Source organism: Ornithorhynchus anatinus, chromosome X5 (genome assembly GCF_004115215.2).
Source record: "Ornithorhynchus anatinus isolate Pmale09 chromosome X5, mOrnAna1.pri.v4, whole genome shotgun sequence".
Taxonomy (NCBI): domain Eukaryota; kingdom Metazoa; phylum Chordata; class Mammalia; order Monotremata; family Ornithorhynchidae; genus Ornithorhynchus; species Ornithorhynchus anatinus.
The window spans coordinates 13,450,008-13,467,640 of record NC_041753.1 but is presented as its reverse complement, the minus strand read 5'-3'; the positions used below and the strand labels follow the sequence as shown (position 1 = coordinate 13,467,640).

Genomic DNA, 17,633 nt, shown 5'->3' with positions numbered 1-17,633 from the left:
GAAGAAGAGTGATGATAGCATAGTCATAATAGGTCCGTGCAGTCGCTGAGGTTAAATTTTCGTTCTGACTGTGAGAGTGGACAACCGGCCCAGATTAGGGAAGTGAGGGGTGGTTTCTCCGAGACAGAGCTTTCAGGTGATGATCATACCCAAACCGCCGTGGGTCCAGCGGACGGAGCGAAAGAAGACCAGAAGAAGCTAAAGGGATAACGGAAGAAGCGCAAGAAGGGATGGCGGCGGTGGTTGGTGGCGACGGTGGAGGTAGAGGTATCGGGTGGGGGCAACCGAGGGAAATCGCCCCCAAGCCATCGGCCCCCTTGCCCGAATTTATAAGGTACCCGTTTCTGAGAAGTTCAGAATACCGAAACAGGACATAAGTGCCGCATTCCAGGATGTAGATGTAAGGTATGGTTTCCCAGACTGGGGACCAAAACCCCCCAGGGAATCGTGGGGGAGTTCGGAGGTGGAAGTTGAGAAACTTCAGGGAAACTGCAGAGCCCCAGATGGCTGCCGGTGGTGACCGTGGACTTTTTGAACGCGATGAGCTGGCTTCCTCCAAATCTGGGGCCTCCCCCCGGCCCCGGATGGGGCCCCTGACGCTGCTGTCGTGTAGCGTCGGGCCGAAATAGCAGGCGGAAACGGCGGCGCTTAGAGCGACTGCAGTGGAGTCACGGGTGAACGTGGAGTTCTGGCTGTGTTGGAAACTCCCATTACTGTGCCGTCCTAGATGCTTCTTCCGTTACGTTATTTGTCGAGCACTTACTACGTGCCGGGCCCTGTACCGAGCCCCAGCCGATCAGGTTGGGTGCAGTCCGTGTCCCCCGGGGGGGGGGGGGGGCTCACGGTCTTAATCCCCGTTTCCCAGTCGCGACGGCTGAGGCTCGGAGAAGCCAAGTGACTCCCCCCCAGGTCACGCGGCAGACGGGTCGGGGGAGCTGGGACTAGAACCCGGATCCTTCGGACTCCCGGGCCCACTAGGCCGCGCCGCTTCCCCATCTAGAGGCTATCGCGGCGGTGGCCGAGGTAACGGCCCCGGCGGCTGCGACGCCTGCCGCGGCTGAGGAGGAGGAAGAGGAGGCACCCAAGAGGCTGCCTTCTCCCGGCTCCCGAACCCATCAACTGCTTCCAGAGCTCCACCCCCTCCCACCCCCCTGGCTGAAGATGGGGTGCTTTCGGTTGGCAGGGCAGCACCCTCTAATTTATTACTGTCCCACCTGCTGCAGGATCCCCGGTCAGTCTTTCCTTTCAGAACTCCGTCATCTTTCCCAGCTCCACGTTTCCGTGCTTAATCCGAGAAGGATCCGGCTGGCGAGCCAACGACGTGACGTGGCGGAAAGAACACGAGCCCGGGGGGCGGGAGAGCTGGGTTCAAATCCTGACTCCGCCACGTGCCTGTCGTGTGCCACTGGGCAAACCACTTAGCTTCTCTGGGCCCCGGTTTCCCTGTCTGAAAAATCGGAATGCGATTCCCGGCCGTCCTCCCCCTTAGGCTGGGAGCCCCATGTGGGGCGGGGACTTGGCTCTGATTATCTTGCATCTGAGTGATGATAATAATGCTGATGGTGTCTGTTGAGCGCGTACTATGTGCAGAGCACTGCTCTAAGCGCCGGGGGAGGATACGGGGCGAGATCAGGTTGTCCCACAAGGGGCTCACAGTTTTAATCCCCATTTTACGGATGAGGTAACTGAGGCACAGAGAACTTAAGTGGCCTGCCCGAAGTCACACAGCCGACAAGCGGCGGAGCCGGGATCAGAACCCATGACCTCTGACTCCCCAGCCCGGGCTCTTTCCACGGAGCCACGCCGCCTCTCGAAGGGCTCGGCACATAGTAATCACTGAATGAATATCGCATCATTGTCATCATTATTATTATCATTACACAGCCTGGACAGGCCCTGCCCCTAATAATGCCTGGCTGGCTCAAGCTCGATGTTGTCCTGACTAGTAGAAAGGAAAGAAAGGTGAAGGCCACGCCACTCCTGGTTATTTTACTGGATTCACCTCTTGATATGGATTTCCCAAAAACGCCCTCTCATTACGCTCAAAAGCAAGGGCGCGGCCTCCGTGATAGAGAAGCTGGTCATTTTCAGCCCACGCCGTTGCAAAGATGATCGCATTTTGAAAAGCGTGAGGTGGGACGGGGATTGGGGCTTCAATTTTGTCAGGGCCAGTGGCCTGAAGTTCGTGGGGAGAAAAGGCTAGGAAAGGGAGGCAGAGAGCAAGGTGGGAAAAGAGACGGGCAGGCTCGACTGGGAGTCAGGGGTCGTGGGTTCTAATCCCAGCTCTGCCGCTTGTCAGCTGTGTGACCGTGGGCAAGTCACTTCACTTCTCTGTGCCTCAGTTACCTCATCTGGAAAATGGGGATTAAGACCGTGAGCCCCACGTGGGACAACCTGACCGCCTTGTGTCTACCCCAGTGCTTAGAACAGTGCCTGGCACATAGTGAGCGCTTAAATACCGTAATTATTGTTATTATTAGTATTAGTTCCCCTCGGTTTCCCAGTCAGGTTGAGTTCCGGATTTTCTTCAGTCGAAAAGAGAACTTCTTAAAGCTGCTGCAGCGAAGGCGAGCCCGTTGTTGAGTAGGGGCGGTCTCTATCTGTTGCCGAACTGTACTTTCCGGGCGCTTAGTACAGGGCCCTGCACCCAGTGAGCGCCCAATAAATACGATTGAATGAATGACTGCGGCCACCACGTTTCCAGTGGTCTTCCCAGGTGTCCTTGAGCCTCCTGCCTTCGGCACCCCTTTCCCTCCACGAGACACGTAGGAGAGCATTATGGGCCTCCTCGCCAAATTCAGTGGAAAGTCAGTCTCATCCTGGTTATCTTGAGGGAGGAACCCTGTTGACGGTTCATTTTTCTCCCTCCCCCGCAGGCTCCCACCCCCACCATCAGAGTCCTCGAGCTATATAAACTGACTGGTTGAGAGAGCTCAGCGGATGAAGAGAGTGGATCTGACAAAAATCTCCTGATGGAAAAAAAAAAAGGCCTGACCTTGCCGTTCATTGGTCAGAGAGACCTTATCACAGATCCTCCCTCTCACTGTTTGTTCAGGCCCAGTGAGGGAGTTCCAAAAAAATCCCATTCAATCCAAAGTCCTCTCTTCCAGCTTTCTAATACGGCTGGTCGGGGATGTATCCTCTCTGTCTCCCCAGGGCACTGACCAGGATCCTGGTGCCAGATCTTCACCTCCGGCAAGTATCGAGGACCATGAAGGAGACTGGGAAGCAGTTACCCCGAGTGTACGTGACCAGAAGGATCCCGCCAGATGGGATGGCGATACTGAAGCGTTCAGGACTGTAAGTGCCTCTCGGTAGCGTGCGGCGGAGTGAGAAGGAGAGCTATCACGCGGGAGACGTGTTAATGTTCGTTCGTCGGGTTAGGCTGTCGGGTTAGCGACCGTGACGCCGAGAGAGCCCGAGTTACGGAGGTGAATAGTTCGCTGGGAAGAGTTCCTCGAGGTTGCAGTTTTTCAAAGCTTAGAGGGATTGTTCTTCAGCCGTTCCCCCTTTTGGATGGGGGAGTCTCTGCTGAGTAGTTTCTGTGACTGGATCTGTGTAGCGAAGTGAAGTGGAGAATGGAGGCATCTCTGGGAAATCGGGCCGGAGGGGTGAAACACAGCCACGGCTGAGGAAAACGGGCATTTGGGGAGCCCAACGAGCCATGCGGTTTCTTTATTTAGCCTAAGCGCACGGGCTAATTGATCAGTCCATCCCTGCGCCTCTGCCTGAGGAGATCCCAGCAGAGTCCAAAGTCTTGCCATTTCCTCCACTTCTCCTGGAGAGGGAATTAAAAACCGCAACAGGCCAAAGTCACCACTTGCGGGCGACCTCAGAGTTCTGATGCGGCCTCTTCACACAGAGAAACCAGTTTGGCAGGGCAGGATGACGTGGATTAGCTTAAAACGAAATACCAACTCTATCATACTGTACTCTCCCAACCACTTAGTATAGCGTTCTGCACCCAAATAGCTGCTCGATCGACTGATTGAAGAGCTGTAAACCAAGCTCATGAAGCGAAATCCACTCGCGTGCTTCGTCAGAGAACCGGGATGTGAGGGACTGGCAAACACAAGGAGGGAAAGATTTAAACAGCACCTGCTGCAACGGTCTGTCCTGGCCCTCTTCTAGACAGAAGCAGCCAAAGCTGGTGCAGAACCCAAAGAAGGAGGAGGAACTGTGCAGAAACAGCGCAGAGGTGCAGGATTCTACAACACCCTCTTCTGGGAGATGTCTCTCCCCCCCCCCCCCCCGAAACACCGGCCCCACAAATATGCGGGAGGAGGGGCGTCTAGCTAGCTACCGATGTGAGGCTGCCTCGTGCCTGAACCTGCTCTCCCTGCCACTTAAACTGTGAGCCTGGTACAGGACCTGTGTCCACTTCAATAATCTTGCATCAACCTCGGCGTTCGGCACCACGCTTGACATAGAGTAAGCTCTTGGCAAATAGCGTGGCTAACTGGGAGAATTTCTCTCACCGTGCTCAAACGAGGTGCCTGGCTAGTGCCCTCCTGGTATTCATTGAGTGCTTACTATGTGCAGAGCGCTGTTGGAAGTGCTTGAGAGAGTACAGTGCAGCAGAATAAGCAGACAACGTTCCCTGCCCGTAATAAGCTCACAGACTAGAGATGGACGAGCTTCCCGGTCCAGCCATGACATGACAAGAAAGATTCGATCTGAATAATCCTGCAGTCCTTCTCCACCAGTCTAACGGGCAGTGATGCAGACTGTTCACCCCTCTCCTCCCTTGAGCGGTGGACAGACGGTCTTAAAGTCACCTAAAGGTGCCCTAGACACCCTCTGATTAATGATAAAGATGGCATTCAGTATGCACCTGCTGGGGTAATTGCAGGATAATCAAGAGAAGCAGTGCGGTCTAGTGAAAAGATCCCGGGCCAGGGAGTCAGAGGACCTCGGTTCTAATCCCAGCTCCGCCCCTTGCCTGCTGTATGACCTTGGGCAAGGTCAAGGATTCACTCCTACTCCCTCCGACTTAGTCTGTGAGTCCCACGTGGGACAGAGACTGTTTCCAACCTGATTATCTTGTATCTGCCCCAGCCCCAGTTGAGTATAGTGCCTGGCACCTAGCAGGCGCTTAACGAGTACCGTAAAAAAGCTGATACCGGAGGGGACGCTCTTCCCCTCACCCATCTTTCCCCGCTTACCGGCCCCTTCTCAGCCCAAGTGATTCCTTCCCGCAGCCTATGGGTAGAGTTTGGCCGAGGCTGCGTACGAGCGGCGTCCACAGGCAGAACTTCATGAGCGTGAGGTTCGGAAGTCGAGGGATCATTCACTCCCTCCCTCTCCTTTCTCCCTCTCTCCCTCTTCCTCCTCCACTCGGGGGGGGTGGGGGGGGGGGGGGAAAGGTTTTGGCTGATGCGAGAGGCGGTCCTATCTATTTGACAATCCTGGTGGGAGGGTTCAGAGAGCCCCAGTCTTTCCTGGATGTTAGGGCTGCTTCTGGGCTTGGTGGAAGGAGGGGACCGTTAGGGAATGGACAACTGGTTATTTAATAATTATGGTACTTGTTAAGTACCTACTCTGTGCTGGAGTAGATACAAGTCAATCAGGTTGGACACAGTCCCTGGCCCACATGGGGCTCACGCTCCTAATCCCCATTTTTACAGGTGAGGTACCTGAGGCCCAGAGAAGGAAAGTGACCTGCCCAAGATCACGCAGCAGACTCGCGGCGGAGCCGGGATTAGAACCCAGGTCCTTCTGACTCCCGGGCCCTTGCCCTACCACCGAGCCACACTGCTTCTCTGCCTTTGGGAAGCGGCGTGCAGCACGGCCGCTGGGGCGTAAGCTCTTTGTGGGATCAGGGGACGTGTCCGCCAGCTCCGTTGTGTTGTACGCTCCCAAGGCATAGCGCGGTGCTCTTCCCGGATTAAACACTCAGTACATTCCACCGACTGACCGATTGATCGATTGACCGAATGGAATGGACATGGGACTGGAAGTCGGGACGCCCAGTTTCGAGTCCCTACTCTACCACTGACCTGCTGGGTGATCTCGGGCCTGTCTCTAGGCCTCAGTTTCCCCATCTGTCTCATAGGGATATGATCCCAGCTTTCCCTTCCTCAGACCGTGAGCCCTCTGTGGGAGAGGGACTGGGTCTGATCTGACTGTCCTACATAGAGCCCAGCGCTTGGCTCACGGTAAACGCTTCGTCAACACCATTTTGAAAATGATCATCGTTATTATTATTAAAACTGCCTCCCCACCCCAGGCCAAGCCCAGGACACACTAATTCACACCGCTCGGAACTGGTAGCCCCTGGAAACTGGTGGCCCAATTCACCTTCTCTTAAAATTGACACTGACTGGTGCCCTCTCGATTCCAGAGGTACGTTGAGACCGAGATCCTATTCTCCTCCAAAAGACGTGCTTGTTTTCCTTTTAACTGGTCTGAAAGAGTCAGAGGGTGAAGTAATTTTTAAGCGGTGGGCAGCAGCGTGGCCTAGTGGATAAAGCGTGGGCCGAGGAGTCAGAGGACCTGGGTTCTAATCCTTGCTCCACCCCTTATCCGCTCTGTGACCTTGGGCAATTCACTTCTGTGCCTCGGTTACTTCATCTGTAAAACGGGGATTAAGACCCTTGTGGGACACGGACTGTGTCCAACCTGATTATCTTGTATCTACCGCAGCAGTTAGTAACTGTGGCTGGCGCAGAGTTAAGCGCTTAACAGATACCGTTAAAAAAAAAGGGGGGTAAACATCCAATTCTGGAGAATCATTTAATCAGTCAAGGCTATTTACTGAGCTCTTACCGAGTGTAGAACATTGTACCAACTACTTGGGAGAGTATGCCAGAAGCAAAACGTATATTCCAGGCCCAGAAAAGATTTACAATTTAACGGGCAAGAGAGGCAGACAAAAAAGTATTTACAAATAGTGAGAGCAGGAGGACGAATCCAGATACAGTAGCTAGGAGGCACAAATATGTCGGAATATGTCCCTCATCAAATAACTGATTGAACCATTGAATGTACTTATATGTGTAATTTCTGAGAGCGGGTTCCAGATATATAAGTTCAAAGGGTGGCTGTTCTGCTGACATGACCTGGGGTGTGGGCAGTGAATCAGAAAAGATGTCTTGGTGGAGGTGGGAGTTTAGGTGGACTTTGAAGATGTGGAAAGCTGTAGCCGGATGGATTTAGGGTCGGGGGAGAGGGCAGACGGGGAGAAGTGGCTCCGGGCCGGAGAAACGGTGTCGGCGAGGGGTCGGGGTGGGAGAGTCCGTCAGACGGTGAGCTTGGGAGGAGAAGCGTAGGAAGAACAAAGAATAAAAATGCAGAGGCTATCACGTGATCTCTGCTCTTCCAGAATGATGCTTCTCCTGAGAGTGACTGATGAGGTAAGATGACCAGGTGGTTTTCTAGTGCGGCTAAGTGAAGATTCGATCGAAGCGGCCCAGATCATTTTAACTGTGGACTACTTAAAACCGGGAGCCAGGACTCCTTGAGATTGATAGGGGAGTTAATACAGTTACAGAAAACTGTCTCTTCTTGTAGACTTACTACCAAGAGTCCCTTCTTGCTAACGTTGATAGGAATGGTTGCATAACTCATTCCGTTTCCAGGTTTCACTGATACTTGGAGTAGAAAAGTTGTATCCGAGTTTCGCGTGGTACCCCTGCGACTCTGAGCCAAAGGTGCGCCATGGTTTCTGCCTCAGCAGCTCAGCATTTGGGTTCGCTAACTGGGTGGGGGAAAATCGAAGCCCGACAGAATCATCGTTACCACCAAATGATTTTTTTTACCAAGTACAGGGCGCTGTGCTTCTAGGGTAGAGAGGAGGGGCACAGCCTCCTGCTTTGAAACTGATAAACTAATCCCCGGGGACACATTACGCTAAAAATAGGAATAACGCAGCCGTTGAATGCTACGACGAGATGGGCAGCCACTTGCAGTTCTTTATTTTTCATTTACGGTACTTGTTGAGAGTTCAGGAATTGTACTAAGCGCTAGGGTAGATGGAAGCTAATCAGGTTGGACACAGTCCGTGCCCCACACGGGGCTCACAGCCTTAATCCCCATTTTACGGATGAGGGAACTGAGGCACCGAGAAGTGAAGCGACTTGCCCTAGTTCACACAGCAGACCAGCGGCAGAGCTGGGATTAGAACCCAGGATCTCTGACTCCTGGGCCCATCCCCTTTCCACGAGGCCACGCCGCTTCTCTTCCTCCGAAAGCAATTTCTCACGGGGGGTTTTTCCCCTCGGACAACTTACTTCGAAGCGCGTAAACAAACAAGTCATCTACTGGTCTTTTGCTCGCCACACACCTGTTTCGTCTACATAGTCTCCTGCCTCCACTTACGTTAATTGGCAACACCACCTCCAGAAGAGAGAATCTACCCTCTGACTTTGAAGGGGCGGTGGGGCGGGGGGGGGAGAGAACATGGAGGGCGGAGTCACCCTGTGTTCACAGATGGCGAAAACCGTCGCCCCTCTACTCTTGCAGACAAGCCTAGTGACTGACCGAATGGTTGAAACCTCAAGACGAGCCTCCCCCACCACCCCCAGCTTGGAATTCATTCATTCAATCGTATTTATCGAGCGCCTGCTGTGTGCAGAGCACCGTACTAAGCGCTTGGACGGTACAATTTGGCAACAGATGGTGACAATCCCTACCCCCAGACGGGCTCACAGTCTAGAAGGGGGCTTGAATCCATGAGGGTCCTTTTATTTGTTTCTATCAGATGGAAACGAAAAATTCTCCCGCTCACTACGGGATGATGAAAAAGGGGTGACTTGCTTGTATTTCTCCTCCACGTCATCACACTGCAGAAATCCTGAATTATTCCTTGGGGATTTTAATAGGCAACATGGAGCAAAGAATGGGATGTAGTAAAATCCGTAGGGGGCATTTTATCCTGGTTTATTTGTGAAAAAAAAAAAACCAACCAAAACATTTAAACCGGCGGTGGCGGGGAGAAGATAGGTGGTGGGGAGGAGGGGCAAAAATATGCCTTATCTTGACATACCATTTAAGCCGATTACGGTATTTCCCCCCGATCAGAGTCCAAGTCTCATTTTTTAAAAAGGCAGTTACCTGAGGAAGAAACAACTGCTTATTGCCCCTTGGAACATGATTGTGTAACAATTTTGGCTGTTCCCCACGAAATTACAAAAAGCCGAGTTATGCCTTGAGAGGGATTAAACTAAAATGCTACGGTAAAGATTCCCAGTGGAAGCAATGCGTTTTCCTCCCCTCTCTCTCCCCCTCCCTCCAACTCATGGAAGGAGACTTCGGCAATCCGACTAAAATAAAATCATAGTAATAGTCTACCGGCCTAAACACATACTGTATGTTTGCACTCCAGTGAGCACAGACTTTCATCTGGTTAATAGACTTCTGAATGCCACAAAATCTGAAACAATGGAGCCAGCTCTCCGATCCGCAGGCAAAATCTCTCGCGGGGCAAGAGGAAAGAAAAAAAAATGCGCTGCCGTCTATTAAAGTAAGGTACGGATGCCAGGATGATGCAAAAATGAGATTGACGCTGGGTCCAAGAGTTAGCTCACCGTCGAAAGAACCCAAGAGGCGGGGCGATTTATCGGGCCAAGCAGCACGGTAGCTCCTGAACCTGAGATGTCTGAGAACTGATCCCAACTCAGAACCGCCACTCGGGTTGGCGTCGGATAAATCGGTCCCTCTCCGCGTGGCACAGGTTCCCCGTTTGGAGATCGAGATGGCAAGACAGTGACCATTTTAAAAATAACCGTGCGTCTATGTTCAAGCGCTCTGCAGACAGAGACGTGGATAATAATAAACAGGCTACGGTAGTAGCCTCGATTATACTATAGCGGTCAACCCTGGGTCTTGCTTTCTCGTCAGCTACTGCTGTGGCTAGGGAATCTGGGATCCTAGAAGAAGCGTCTATTTGATAGTATTGGGGTTCCAGAGACATGGAACCTAGAAAAGCTGCACCGGTAGAGAATTCGGATATCGACTACAGGGAAGTCCCCGAGTAACAACGAGCCGCACTTCCGACGTCTCTGAGCTTACACCCTATTTCAGGTTCACGTCGTCGGGCTCGACTAAACGACTCCAGGCTCGTAAGGTAAGTATTGGGGAATCCCCCCCTCCCTTCTCCCAACCGATTTTCTCCTTCGCCCACCCTCTACTTCCCTCCCTGGCTCCCCACCCCCCAGCACCCCGCCCCGCTTCCGCTCGGGGTCGTCCCTGGCGGCAGCGTCGGCGGTGGTTGGTCCTGGGCTCCCTTTCTGCCCTCCTCCCCACCTCTTCCCCTCTCTTTCCCGAGCCAGCAGCTGGTGGGGGCCGCCCTGCAGCCCCCTCCTCCCCGGCCCCCGCCGCCGGTCCCCTCCACGACCCACCCGAGTCCGGCCCCGGAGGATGGGGCTCGCAGGCTGAGGTGGGGGCCGGGGGTAGTAACAATAACTGGAGTTGTCAGATATAGACAAGACTCCAGTCGTGAGCCCTTCAGAAAGCACCTCAAAAGCCCCTGGCAACCTCACCCAACAAGACCCACCCCCGAGCCTATTTGTGGTAAACCAGAATGAAAGTGTGCTTTAGATCCTTCGTAGGTAGGGCTGATGCCCATTACGTTTGGCCGTCTTGTCTTGTCTCACGCCGTCGAGCCGTTTCCGACCCATAGCGACACCACGGGCCCAGCTCTCCCACAGCGCCCCGCTCTCCGTCGGCCATCGTTCTGATAGCGTGTCCGTAGAGTCTTCTTGGTAAAATTATGGAAGTGGCTCACCCTGGCCGCCTTCCGCGCGGTAAACTCAAATCTCCACCCTCGACTCTCTCGCCTCACTCAGCATGGGTGAGTTTTGACCCGCAGCAGACGGCCTTCCGCTCGCTAGCCATTGCCCAAGCTAGGAATGGAATGGGTGGGCCTCCGCTTGACTCTCCCTCCCATATCCCGGCTCTGCCGCTTGTCAGCTGTGTGGCTTTGGGCAAGGCACTTCACTTCTCTGGGCCTCAGTTACCTCATCTGCAAAATGGGGACTAAGACCGAGAGCCCCACGTGGGACAACCTGATAACCTTGTATCCCTCCCAGAGCTTAGAACAGTGGCTTGGAACGTAGTTAGCGCTGAACAAATGCCATCATTATTGGTTTGTGTGTGTCTATCTTTGATTTTATTTATCTTTGATGGTATTGATGCCTGACTACTTGTTTTCTTTTGTTGTCTGTCTCCCCCGTTTAGACTGTGAGCCCGTCGTTGGGCAGGGATTGTCCCTATCTCTTGCCGAATCGTACATTCCAAGCTCTTAGTACGCTGCCCTGCACATAGTAAGCGCTCAGTAAATACGACTGAATGAATGAAAAGTAGACGAGACTGGTAGAGTACTGGAAACTCTCCAGGTGCGACCCCGAGAGGGGTATGTGGTGCAGTATTGTAACGCATTTCTTTTGGTACTGTATTGTTTATGATATTTAGGTCAGTGAGATCGCAACTTCCAATAATGAACGTAGCTTTATTTCTCACCGCCAGTTGACTGAGTCCCCAGTTCTGGATAGTATGGCTAAAAATGGCGTATTCAACACTGCTTCAGGAATCAAACGCCCGTATATAACATTGTACCTATGGGAAACTTTGTTTGGACTTCTGGTGTTTCAACTTACGACACAGTTTCCAAAACCAATCGTGTTGTACGTCTGAGAACCCGTCCGAACTGACGTGAGACCAGTGAGACAAAAATCTAAGGCGGGGAATGGGAATAGCCCCCCCCCCCCCCCGGCCCCGATGGATCTGCCTCCTCACGGACCTCCCGGCCTCCCGTCTCTCCCCGCTCCAACCCACACTTCACTCCGCTCCATGGATCATTCGTCGACAAAACCGTTCGGTTCACGTCTCCCCCTCCCTCAGGAACCTCCAGTGGCTGCCCATCCACCTCCGCATCAGACAGAAACTCCTTAGCGTCGGCTTATAAAGCACTCAGTCGGCTTGCCCCATCCCACCTCACCTCGCTAATCTCCTACTACAGCCCAACCCGCACACTCGGCTCCCGTAGCACCAGTTTCCTCGCTCTGCCCCAGTCTCGTCTGTCTCGCTGCCGACCCCTTTCCTCCGTCCTCCCCCTAGCCTGGAACCCCCTCTCCCTCCGTATCCTCCAGACCGCCACCCTCTCCACCTTCAAAGCCTTTTCAAGGTCACGTCTTCTCCAGGAGCCCTCCCCTGATTAAGCCCTCCCTTCCCCGGCTCGCTCTCCGTTCTGGGTCGCCTGGGCGCTTCCATCCGCGACCTCTGGACACTTGATATTCACCGCCACCACGCAGCACTTAGGTACATAGCTTTAAGTTATATATCATAAAGTACTTATTTATTCATATTAATGTCTGCCTCCCCCTCTGGACCGCAAGCTTGTCACGGGTAGGGAACGTGCCTGCTAATTCTGTTGTACTTTCCCAAGCGCTCAGCACAGTGCTCTGCACATAGTAAATGCTCACCAGATACGACTGATCGACGATAAGGTCGACGGGCCACATTGGGCTCACGGCAGGAAACCCAGGCTCGGAGAAGTTAAGTGACTTGGCCATTTCATGAACGCTACGTGATCGCCCACTCGACCCTTCTAATGGAAAAATCGGGCCTCTTTTGAAACGCATCTGCCTCGAAATTATCCTCGGGTAGTTTTTGTAGCCAGAACCCAAATGTAACCAGAACAATAGTTAACCGATCTGTTCGGGACTTGGATTTGGAAACCCCGAGCCATCACACATATTTTTCGGCCAAGAGGGAGCTTTGGGGTCCGACTGTCTGAACGGATCGGCCATCTCTCCCACTGAAGCTGCAGCCATCTCACCACGGTGTACCCCGCCCCCACCCCGGCATTTGACAGCCGGGTCTCTCTCTCTCCCTCTCTCTGGTTGCCCCTGCCTCTTCTCCCCAGAGCTTCCTCAGATACTCTGTCCTCAGGTCTTCCGGCGCTGTACGCTGGTTGGCCAGAAATTCCCGACACGCAGAGGAGTCCCTGATAATCTACCCGCATTTTTAGTGCATTAATTGAGGAGTTAATTTTGAAAGGAACAGTAGAATAGCTATCAGATGAAAGTCCCCTACCGACGGTTCTTAATTAACTGGACCGTCTGCCCTTGCACAAGATGCGTTTGGGATACGATTCAGCATTTGTCAGTTTAGGTGGGTTAACGCCGAGAAATCTGCACATTGTAAACCTTGTGAGCGGGCTGGTGCAAGGGCCATAATAAATACCCCCTCCTTTTTTTTTTTTTTTTTTTGTCATAAGCCAAACCCCATACTAGGTATATCTTCTCGCAAAATCCAATAAAGAATATCTGCGATGGATCTCACTTCCTGTGCTTTGTAACTGCTGGCTGAAATGGGCTCCATTCATTAACGTGGTGTCTGTCCTGAAACAACAAGGGAGAAAAACGATCTAAAGGACAAAACCCAAGTGGAAGGTCTATTTTAAAAGAAATAAAAAGGCACCCTTAGCATGTCAGGGGAGAATTTAGGGGGTAGTCGGCGCCCCGGGCTGGAAGTTGCTGACGCAGAGGAATAAGAAAGGGTGAGTGTTCAAATACCACAGGATTCAGCGGCTGTTATATTGGTTGGCCTCTTGTCGGTATAATAATGATAAAAGGTCGAATTATGAAAGTATCTTTAGCCCTAGACAGTCAAAAATGCCTCCTAGGCACAGGCGTAACCCTGACACAACTGGTTTATAGTCTTAAAAAATGTGGCTATGTGGCGAAAGGCCATTTCGTGGGGTACGTTGGCCCCAGGATTTATGTGCAATTATATGATTCAGAACGGGCCCCATCGTTACAGTCAATCCTTACAGGTGAGTAAAAATTAGACTATAAAAGTCTCTCCTCCCCACCCCGTCCTGTTCCCTTCCTCATTCCCGGTGGTTTTCCAGGCTCTCTTCCAAGCCCCTAATTCAGGGCCCCCACCCTCTGTTTCCCCATTCCTCCTCCGTGGCCCACTAACAAATACCATCGAATTCCCACCCCAAAACGCCTTTTTGACTGCGGGGGGCGGGGGGGGGGGGGGAATCCTTTCTTCCCCAAGCTACCTGCAGCCAAATTTAGGAGGGAGAACGGCTGGCTAGGCCCCAACCAAATGCTCCCCTTGCAGGGTTAGTGCCTGATGAACGGTTAAAGGGAGGAGCCCCAGTTCTGCCCGTCGCTGAACGGGAAAAAGTGGAGGACTTTAGGACAGAATCTCACCCCTTGGGGATGTTAATTTGCATTTACAGGAACTGCCACGGGGCTGAGGCTGAGGTGGCTTAAACCAGGCCCGGGGCATCTTCCGGAGCAGCTGCCTCCTAAATGAGGCAATGGAGAGTGGAGAGATAAAACAGTGTCGCCGGTGTTCCCCTCCCACCCAAAATCGTAATCTCTAAATTTCAGTTTACTTAAACAGTTCTCACTATCCGACTTTCCATCTAGATCGTTACAAAAGCGAAGGACCTGAGAATCAAAGGAAATGCATCCAAATGACATCCTGGAATTTCCGATCTCATCTCTCAGCGTCTTTCTGCTTTTGAGACCTCGCTGCCTTGCAGTCTGGTTGATACCCGATGGGTCTCGAAGGCACTTTTGGCAGCCTGAGAACGGAAGGAACAAAATATCATTGCACAGCGTAAACGGAGACCAGCTAGTCGACAAGCCAGCATTCATTCAGAACCCCTAGCCCCAGAAGAGATGCTGGGGGGGGTATGTCACGAAGGATAGGCGCAGTGCCCGTCTCGTCAGGGAAATAAGATAGACAGGCATGCCGTCAACCTAAACACGTACTAATTGAAACGATGACTGCAAAACCACATTGAAAGGGAAGGAATGGGTCACGGGTTGAAGCCAGCGGACCGAAGACCAGATGGGGTTGATCTGGAAGGGTTTCCTGGTGAAGGCGAACCTTGAGCCGGGATTTTTAAAAAAGGGAGGAGGAGACGGTACGGTGGCCGGAAAGCACCGAGGTCCCTTGACGTCAGGGACGCTCGTTCTCCGAAAGACAGCCGATGTGCCGGGACCCGTCCTTCACGTTACGCTCTCCCTCTCAAAGGGCCCTCCGTGATGCATTCCCGTTCTTTCCCACTGCAGCTGTGCCATCGAGCAGTGGGATTCCGACGACCCGGTGCCACGCTCTGAACTTCTTAAGAAAGTTGTTGGCGTCCAAGCGCTCTACTGCCTCCTGACTGAGAAGATAGATGAAGAAGTTCTGAAAGCAGCAGGTACGGGGCGGGGGGGGGGGCGGTCTAAATCCAGGGAGTGGTTCGAAAGGGCTCTCTTGATTTTTAGGCCTTTCAGCGGGCTCCCGTACGAGGTGGAAAAGGGGGCTGGGTGCCTCTGACTAAATCTGCAGAAAGACTGGGCTGAACCCCAGCTTGGTCAGTCATTTCTGCCACAGACCCGGCCCGTCGACCTTTCCTGGAGTGGGCCGGTGTTTCTAGGGTTAGGTCTGCTTTAGGAAGCCCCTGTAGCCCCCTGGAAGCTCCCCGGCAACTTGCTGACACCCCTCAGTGTGCCTAAGGGGGAGACCGGCTTTGCCCCAGGCTCCTCTTTCCACATTTTGCCGTAGCAAAGGCTTTCTCCCACACCGTCACCAGTAGGGCTGAGGAAGAGCTAGTCACCGTCCTCTCTCGGTACGATAAGCCTCTTTTTCCCCTGTTTTTTGGTTAAGCGCTTACTTTGTGCCTGGCACTGTACTAAGCACGGGGATGGATACAAGATAAACAGGTTGGACACAATCCGCGTCCCCGTCCCCCCCCCCCGGGGGGGTCACGGTCTTAAGCCCCGTTTTACAGATGAAGGAACTGAGGCGCAGAGAAGCAAAGCGACTTGCCCGAGGTCACGCAGCAGACAAGTGGCGGAGCCGGGATTAGAACCCGCGCCCCACCACCCAAGCCCGTGCCCTTTCCACGCGGCTTTCTCTGTATATCGCAACCCTTCCTAACACTAGGACCGCATCAGTAGGACCTACCTCTACACCGTAAGCTCGTTGCGGGCAGGGGACGCGTCTGGTTATCGTAGTGTTACGCTCTTCCGAGCGCTTAGTACGGTGCTGTCCGCACGGTGAGCGCTCAATAAATACGATCGAAGCAGCGAGCCAACAGGGCAGGGACTGTTCTCGAGTCTAGGGAAATTACCCCCGGCTGGCCGAAACGGTCGCTTTCGCAACCCGAAGTGGTTCCTCCCGAGATCGGAAGCCGTCGGGAGCTCCGTCCGTCTAGCCGGACGGCCGCTGCGGGAACGGGGCTCGGCTGCTCCGCTTGAGATACGGAGATGATGGCGAGGGTAGGCGGAAGGAATAGATAACGTTGGCTCAACGCCTGCCGTCCTTCGCGGCGGGTTTGACTTCGGGAAAGAAGGAATACCGACGCGATAAACACGACCTCCTCCTACAGTCACCCAAGACCTCCTCGACTCACGACGCCTTGAAGATCGTTCATTTCCCACCCCCTTCCGGGCAAAGCCCGGCCGGCATCTTTTGTCTGCGGCCCAGACGGCCCTTCTGACAATTACACGCCATTGAGTTGGGGGAGCCATCCATCTGTCCTACCACCCACCGGGCAAGGAGCTAGGTCCGGAAACTCATTTAAAGGAGCCAGGGCCGGCGGGAGCTGGGGTGGCCCCGGATGATCTGCCTCAGTCGTGTTAAGGGGAACTGTTTCTTTCGTTTCTTCCGGGTACCGAACCAGGACCGAGCCTGAAAGTGGTCAGCACCATGTCTGTCGGCTACGATCACCTTTCTCTGGACGAACTAAAGAAAAGGTAAAGTGAGATGTCCTTTCACATCGGGCTGTTAATTCGGGGCTCGGCCCCGGGATCGAGGCCGGTTTCGAGCTACCTAAGATGTCCGTGGTCCACGAAGCGCGCCCCTCAACCTCGGCCGCAAGCTCGTGGCGGGCAGGGAACGTATCCCCCGACTCCGTTGTGATGTGCTCTCCCTAGCGCTTAGTACGGTGCCCCGCCCGTGGTAAGTGCTCGGTAAACGTCACCGACGATGACGACCCTGCTGCTCCGTTGACAAAATCGGGCTGGAGTGGCCCTCTTGGACGCCTCGCACGGAGAGCACTGGGCCTTTCTCCGGATGGAGAAAAGCAGAGCTTTGCTCAAACGGTCAACGGTGAGAAATGAGGACCCTGTCAGGGCTCGGTGGAAAGGGGAACGGGAAGGGTCGGCCGAGTGCTTTTCCTTACCAGTCGATCAAGGGGCCGGGACCAGCGTGACTCCCCTGACGCGCCTCAGAGGGGGTCCAGGCTGAGCTCCGACTCTGCGCGTCGAAAGATCCATCGATCGGTCACATTTACCGAGCACTGTACCGGGCGCTTGGGAGAGTCCATTTTAACGGTATAACATGGCGCTCGGGGCCCGGAGTTCAAAGTGGGATGGTCAGAGGACCCTTTGGGAAGGGGGATGAGGGTGGGAGGAAGACGGGGAAGCGGGAGCAGCAGCACCGTCTCCAGCTGCTGTGTAACCGGGCCCCGTGGGGCGAGCCTCCCCCTGAGCAATTACTCACAGCAGCTCCCTCCCTTCATTGTACGACCCCGCTGGGCCCCCACCAGGGAGAGCGATGGATGGATGGTTTGGTAACACTTATTTAATCGGACTGAAAAATATACCGGGAGCCATTTCGGAATAGAGCGCGGTGTCGTTCCTAGGGGCGGCTCGCTAGACGGGATACAGGGAAGAAGG

At 53.7% G+C, this 17,633-nt stretch overlaps 1 protein-coding gene across 3 annotated transcripts in view; it reads left to right on the top strand.

Annotated features, from left to right (window-relative positions):
- Positions 1–2,978: 2,978 nt before the first annotated feature.
- The window catches only part of LOC100078890 (glyoxylate reductase/hydroxypyruvate reductase), a 51,343-nt gene continuing 36,688 nt past the window's right edge, over positions 2,979–17,633 (top strand). For 2 of the 3 annotated variants that reach the window (XM_007655561.4, XM_007655562.4), the window contains exons 1-3: positions 2,979–3,300; positions 15,039–15,169; positions 16,637–16,709. In XM_007655561.4, coding sequence (XP_007653751.1) covers positions 3,134–3,300; positions 15,039–15,169; positions 16,637–16,709 — 371 coding nt within the window. In that variant the 5' untranslated portion in view covers positions 2,979–3,133. The remainder of the gene's footprint in view (positions 3,301–15,038; positions 15,170–16,636; positions 16,710–17,633) is intronic. The other variant, XM_029054607.2, reaches the window with a different exon arrangement.